General features: G+C 34.7%; 1 protein-coding gene across 1 annotated transcript; it reads right to left on the bottom strand.

Annotated features, from left to right (window-relative positions):
- Positions 1–4,799: 4,799 nt before the first annotated feature.
- LOC132163713 (G-type lectin S-receptor-like serine/threonine-protein kinase RLK1) lies at positions 4,800–7,225 on the bottom strand. The gene has a single exon (XM_059574084.1). The coding sequence runs from the start codon at positions 7,223–7,225 to the stop codon at positions 4,808–4,810; it is 2,418 nt and encodes an 805-aa protein (XP_059430067.1). The 3' UTR covers positions 4,800–4,807.
- Positions 7,226–7,440: the final 215 nt, after the last annotated feature.

Raw genomic sequence — 7,440 nt, 5'->3', positions numbered from 1 at the left:
GAAGTTTTTTGGGTTTAGAATTTCACCAAAACACTAAACACAAGCCCAAAACTATCCCAAAATTGCCCAAAATTGTCTAAATTAAAACATGCTCTATAAAGAGGCTCAAAACTCTAAAATAAGCATCGAACATGCCATTAGAGCAACTCTAGCGGCATTAGTTATTTTAGCTAATGAAAAAATATAATTATTTACTTTAGTTATTACTTTTTCACTACACACTCTAATAGATTTTTTATTTTATTCATTTTATTTGTTTTAAAATATTACTTTAGTTATACTTGCTTTAAAATATGATTTTTCTTTTTTTTTTTTATTATATTATTGCCAACACTTAATTAGAGGGAAAAAACAAATACATATATAAAAATCATTTATAAAAATAAAAATAAATACATATAATAATAATTAATAAATAAAAAAATAAAAAATGATAACTTAGACAAATAGTCAAAGACAACCTGTAGAAAAAAAATTGATAACAGAGGAGCCAAAAAATCGCTTGCAGAAGACAACCAATAAACTATTAAGCAACAAAATTTATAATTTCACATGCATGGAACGTGAGGCAGCATTTCTATCAAGAATGAGAAGAAGCACCGAACGAGCGAGAGAGAGGTATTGTGGCAACAGAGCGAGCGAGAGCGATAAATTATTTGGGTGAAAAAAAATTCGTGTTTGAGAGAGATGTAGCAGATGAAGAGGTGTGTTTCAGAATAAAGGAAAAATGTTGGGTGAAAAGAGGCTAAATAAAGAAACAATAAATAAAATAAAAGTAAATAATATTTTATTCATTTAGTGTGTTATAGTGAATAACACAAAATTGCTATCCACCGTTGCTAAGTTGCTATTCTACCTAATGACAAGCTATTTTGTTGGAGCTAAAAAATGAGCAATAATAGCTAAATGTAGTTAATATTACTTTTTTAGCTAAGCTGCTGCAATTTAACATAAAATAATCGAGCATCTCCCGCCAAAATTTACATTTTTGTATTTTAGTTACTAGATTTCAATACAAACTTCAATAGATTATCTATTCAACTCTCTACTTTCTTTAAATATTATTATTTAACACTATTTTTATTGAGAATAAAAAGTAATCATTGAGAAATAATAAAATAATCATCTAGTGTGCTATAGTGAATATCACTATTTTGCTATTCACTGTAGCGAAACGTCCCCTTTAACTATTCTAGAGCTAATTTGATGGAGACAAAAAATGGCTCAAAATAGTTAAATGTAACTATTACGAGCCATTTACCTAATCTGTTGGAAATGCTCTAACAGGCAATTCACCGCCTATCCAGCGCTATTAGGGGCAGAGTCAGGATATTAGTGGGGGTGGCAAAAATTTTCACTATAGTGTGACAAAATGGAAACATTCGTAAGGCTGTAGAAGACGAGCCTTGCAACAGGGTTCGAAGAAGGCATGATTGTTAATAGGTTGGAAGTATAATATTTGTCTTTGCTCACCAATTTTAACACGAGCTCATTTAGAATTTGATTGAAGTTCAATAGAATCGTTGTTTTTCTCCATAATCTCATATAATTGCAATTATATCTTTGTAAATTTTATACAATTAAAATATGAAACAAAAACTATATCAATTAATAAATAATTAAATATAAAAACAATTATCAAGAATAAAAATATAAATATCAAAACAATTAATTTTTAAAAAAATTTAAATCTAAATATAACAATTTAATTACATATCTTAATTTTCCGTTGCAAAATTGACAAGTCTTTAAGAAGAAAAATGCCTCAAAATTTTGTAATTTTTGTAAGATGTAAGGAGATTTGACAATTGATCTTCAGCCTCTTTGGATTTAATTGACACATTACTTTAGGAAACAAAACATGTGGCTTAGAAAGTTAGAAATAACAATTCATTTTTTGGCCTTCTTTTTGTGTTTTGCAAGTTGCATGCTGTATTTATTATTATTATTATTATTATTTCAATTGCACGCTGTTAGCATGTACCGTATCTTCTTTCATACTTAAAGAAAATTATTGGAAAGAGTTGAACATGTGGACAGTGGACAAGCCTTTATACTTTTAGAAAGATTTTTTGGTCTCTTTCTTGTGCTTTTGCAAGTTGCACATTGTACCTTTTATTTTATTTTATTTTATTTTTTCTTGCACATGTGTACTTTATCTTCTTTCATAATTTAAGAAAAATATTTGGAACTGCATCTTCTTCAATCTTTTGTTATTTTGCAACTGCAAGTTTCAAGTTACAATGGTTAGAGTCGACTCAACTGCATCATCTTCAACCTTTGGTTGAGGGGGGCATTTGTCCTCAAGAGTTGCTGAGGGGGGGCATAAATCCATAATCATGGTATTAAATTTTTTTTTTTTTTTTACCGAGGGTAAAGAGAATTTTGAGGAGAGTGAACCCTTCAACCCCCTGCCTCCACCCCTGAGTGCTACCATGGACAATGTTTCATGTTCAAAAGGCCTTCACGGTTCAAATAAATCCACGGAATTGGCAAATAATCACGGGATAATACTAGGTTTATTATTATATGATTTGTAATGATTTTAGAATAAATTAGTCAATTAATGACAATCTAATTTACCACAACCTCGTCCTAGAATAATTATAAAAGTACATTAAACAAGAAAGAAGATTTATTTTATTGTAAGACATCAAGTAATAAGAGCATAACGTAGCCTTTTGGGCTTTATCCTGTGGACGTAGGTCATACATCGAACCACGTAAAAATTCATTTGTCTATTTTATTTTATTTCTGCATTTATTTATAAATTTCTTTATGGTATTATAGCCTACCACAAGACAAATGGGGCCCACACTACTTACTCCGTGATAAGGACTGGGAAAAAAACCAGCATGCATGTGAGAGAGGGTGTTGATGAATGATCTCACATTTGTCTTTGGACAAGACCTTTGACATGTTTATAAGGAATGTGCAATCCTCTCCTATAAAACCGGTTTTATGAGATGAGTTAGGCTTACAAATTTCTTCATGGTATCAGAGCCTACCACATGACAAATGGGGCCCATACTGCTTATCCTGTGATAAGGACTGAAAAAAATACTGGCCTGCACGTGAGGGAGGGTGTTGAGGAATAATCTCACATTTGCCTGTGGACAAGACCTTGGGCATATTTATAAGGAATGAGCAACTCTCTCTTATAGAACCGGTTTTATGAGATGAGTTAAGCTCACGAATTTCTTCAACTCTCACTCTCCAATGGGAGATTTAATACAAGTTATAGAGGTAAGGTTTTCCTCAAAGTTAGGAAAGATAATTCCACACTACCAAGCCTTTCTTTCTCGAATCCAGTCAAAAACCAGGACTTTTTGATAATATTTTTAATTATGAAATTTTTATTTTGTATTTTTAATTAATATATAGACACATGTCGATTTTTTAATGGTGCTGATGTGGCTTCTCGTTAAATTTTGGACGGGATTTAGACAGAAGTATCATTTCTATTTTTTGCTATTACCCAGGTATAATTTGTGATACAAATTGAAACCGAAGAAACAAAAAAAATAAAGTCGTTAAACCACATAGAGCTGAAAGTTATTTAACCCTAATATTAAATATATTAAAAAACAGTATAGCAAAACGAAGTTTTTTGGGTTTAGAATTTCATACCAAAACACTAAACACAAGCCCAAAACTATCCCAAATTTGTCTAAATTAAAACATGCTCTATAATGAGGCCCCAAACTCTAAAATAAGCCTCAAACATGCCCTTACTCCGATGCCGTTTAACATAAATAACTGCTAACAGGCGATTCACTGCCTGTCTGTAAGTTTTCAAACAAGGAGATGATATTTTTTACTGATTGTAAACAGTAATATGTACACCACTATATAGTGATGTGGTTCGTGATTTACAAGGCAAAGCAATAAGACAAGATATAATTTATAGCAAGACAATTCCACATATTGTGGGATTGTGTCAATTAAGAAGATTTGCTTGATAAGTATTCCTGTGGGATTGTGTCAATTAAGAAGATTTGCTAGATAAGTATTCCTGTGGGATTGTGTCAATTAAGAAGATTTGCTAGATAAGTATTCCCATAGGTGAGCTTTTCTGTTGAATGTTTCCTTGATGAGACGAATTCCATTTATTATGATAGTTGAATATTCTGAATTATCTCTCATTTCCATTCCTTGCTGATTGACAACAAGGCTCCTTCCCTTCTTTGTATGTCCAACAACTACAAGGCTATTGACAGGAACACTCCTTTCTTTCCTTGCAAGATTGACAGCTGGAAGATGATCTTCATTTGGAAAGTTGATAATACTAGGTTTATTATTATATGATTTGTAATGATTTTAGAATAAATTAGTCACATACTCACAATAACATATACCATGGAGTCAGAAATTTTTGTACATGGAAACTTATGAGTAATGTTACAAGGAGAACTAGAGTTTTCTTAAATGTAATGTGTCTTTTAAAATTGTTATTGAATTTAAGATGATTATTATTAAATTTTTATCTATTAATAATTTTAAAAACTACCGGACACAAATCCAGATCAAACTCAACTTTATCTCAACCAAGTCAAGTAAAAGTGAAAAGAGTCATATGCAGAATTCACATTCTGATAATTAGAAGAACAACAAGAATTGTGCTCAAGCTCAACAACCCCATAGAAAATAACATCCGAAGATAACTCATTGAACTTTAAATTTATTTACTTAAATTCAACTTTTAATCTACACTGTATGAAGCAAGACAAACTTAACTCTAAATTACTGACATTAGATTACAAAACAGAGCAAATGCTATTTAAAAAAAAAAAAAACAACTGCAACTTCATGTAGTGGTAAAGGGAGATGGACATGGTGGAATGGGTACATCAACAACTCCTTCAAGCATATGCGTAACCTTCCTCATAGTGGGTCTAAGAGATGGTCCTTCTTGAATACACCAAATGGCAATCTTCACAAACCTCTCCACCTTCTCTATGTCATCCATGGCCTCCCTCTCATATTCTACCAGAACATCTAATGTTCCTTCTCGAAAGCAATCATAAGCCCAATCTGTTAAAATTGCTTTTTCCTCCTCGCCCGACTCCATATCCACGCTTCTTCGACAACAAATGATCTCTAGTAGCATGACACCAAAGCTGTATACATCAACTTTAGCTGTAATTGGCATGTTCCTAAACCATTCCGGCGCAACATACCCTTTTGTTCCTCTAATGGCAGTATGCGTTTGGCTCTGATCCATCATCAAAAGCTTTGCTAATCCAAAGTCAGAAATTCGGGCATTGTAATATTCATCGAGCAGTATGTTCCGAGGCTTTATGTCGCAATGGATAATCTGAGTGCTGCACTCTTCATGTAAATACAAGAGTCCTCTAGCAATCCCAAAAGCAATTTGGATTCTTTGCTTCCAATTTGGTTTCAAGTCTCCAAAAAGGAAACCTGCCAAAGTTCCATGGCTCAGTAACTCGTATACTAGCAACCGTTGTTGTCCCTCATCACAGAATCCAATCAACCTGACCAGATTCTTGTGATGTGTTTTACCAATAATTTCCACTTCAGCTTTAAATTCCATCTCTTTCTCTTGTGCACCACTATTAATTAACTTCTTGACTGCCACATGGAGTACATTAGAACCCATCTTTAGCGCTCCTTTGTAAACAATACCGAAAGCTCCTCTTCCCAATTCTTCCTTGAACCCATCTGTAGCCTCTAGAAGCTCTTTGTATGTAAGGCAACGCAAATTCATTTCCAAGACAGACCCATTTCTGTCAATTTTGCTCACTTTCTCCTTGTAGAAAAATCCATTACAAATAGCGCCAATCAATATAAAGATGACAAACAGAGAGCAACCCAGAAGCACTGACCCCGCCAGTATCAAACGGTCCTGGTTCTTCTTCTTTTGCACTGGATTCGGGAAAGAAGGACCAAGTAGTGTGGAATTATCTTTCCTAACTTTGATAAACACCTTCCCTCCATCATCTTCGCTAAATCTCCCATTGGAGAGTGGTAGCTTCTTCTTCCAACAGGTATTTGCGGTTGAAAATATTGCAACAGCACACATGCAATCTTGCAAGCAAGAATTTTTGCAATTCTCTTCAGTAAAAGACGGCAACCTTATGTAATCTGAATATGCAAAATTAGTATTAGTTAGTTCCTCTAAATAATACAGAGCTTGTTGGGAATTAATTTCATCTTCTTTGCATCCGGCCTGTATGAAGTCTGGCTTGCAGCTTCCATACGGATCATTTGGATCGAGTAAAGAGTAGCGTTTTGGGCAGTAACATGTTGGCCTTTTATTTTGTGGGTTGATTTTGCACACACTGTTATACCCACAAACACCGGTATATGACGACGCGACAGCATTAGGGGGTACATTAGCCAGGCAAATATTATCAGGTACAGTCCAAATGGGGGTCCAGCTTTCATTGCCTGCGGAAGTCTTTGGGTGAGAATACAGAGTGAAAATTCCATCAAAGTTGAGAGTAACTCTGAAATATAAATTATTCCCAGTCGAGGGACTTCCCTGTGCGATGGCGATGCGTTCTTCATTCTCTCTCAGAATATAAAAGTAGCCGGAGGCATTGAAGACCAATTGCTTACCGGAATTTGATGTATTGAGATCACCAGCAGTGTAATAAGGTTCATTTGGATCATCTGTGGGCAAGTTTATGGTATTGAGCACAAGATTACCTTCCTGACGAAAGCGTAGCTGGAACCTTCCTTTGGAGAAGTTGGTCTCTGACTGTCGGGAAGAAAGGACCCCTCCCCTTTCCATAATTTGTGTAGGCAACATCGTATCAGAAGGATATTGGAAGCTTTCCCAAAGCTTTTTAAAGTTGCTATCTTCCAGCACAAAGTTGCCTGTATTGTTCATTACACCAGAGGCAACAACACCAGTAAGGCTCTGATCATCAGATGATGTCCATAACTCTTCGCCTTGAGAGCTAGTAAGCACAAGACCACGATCCGCAGTTAGGTCCACCTTCGATCCCCTCGGAGCAAGCTTTTCACCATTTGCATACCAAACTATGGTTCTGTCTGGTATTTGGTCGTACCATATAGAAAGCAAGAAGAAATCTGAGCCGTTGAGCTGGCGAAAGCCAAAGGCAAATTCACCAGAAGGAGAAAGCCATGAAGAATTATCAGTGGTAGACAGAGATCTCCCCACAGTTATTTGAGCAACAGCAGAAGTTGGTAGCAGAAGTAGCAAGAAAAACAGAGTATGAGCCAGAGAAAAAGCCATTGCCAAAATTAAGAAATTCAGAAATTGGTCTCAAACAATTACAACAAGCGGGTTAAGACGGGTGTAAACAGAGTACTACGCCTCGACTATAAATAATTGTATTTCAAGCAAAACTCTTACTTGGTGAATTACCACGAACGTACATGTCTTGTTCTTTTTTCAATCTTCGGGTAGCGAAACTTAGCACGACATTTGGACAAAGTCTTATTGGCTGT

Source organism: Corylus avellana, chromosome ca10 (genome assembly GCF_901000735.1).
Source record: "Corylus avellana chromosome ca10, CavTom2PMs-1.0".
NCBI lineage: Eukaryota > Viridiplantae > Streptophyta > Magnoliopsida > Fagales > Betulaceae > Corylus > Corylus avellana.
The sequence above is the reverse complement of the archived record's forward strand: the minus strand, read 5'-3'. Positions and strand labels throughout refer to the sequence as shown.

What these genes read in the sequence shown, in the direction of transcription:
- LOC132163713 (XM_059574084.1), bottom strand. Translation starts at nt 7,225, where the DNA reads ATGGCTTTTTCTCTGGCTCATACTCTGTTTTTCTTGCTACTTCTGCTA.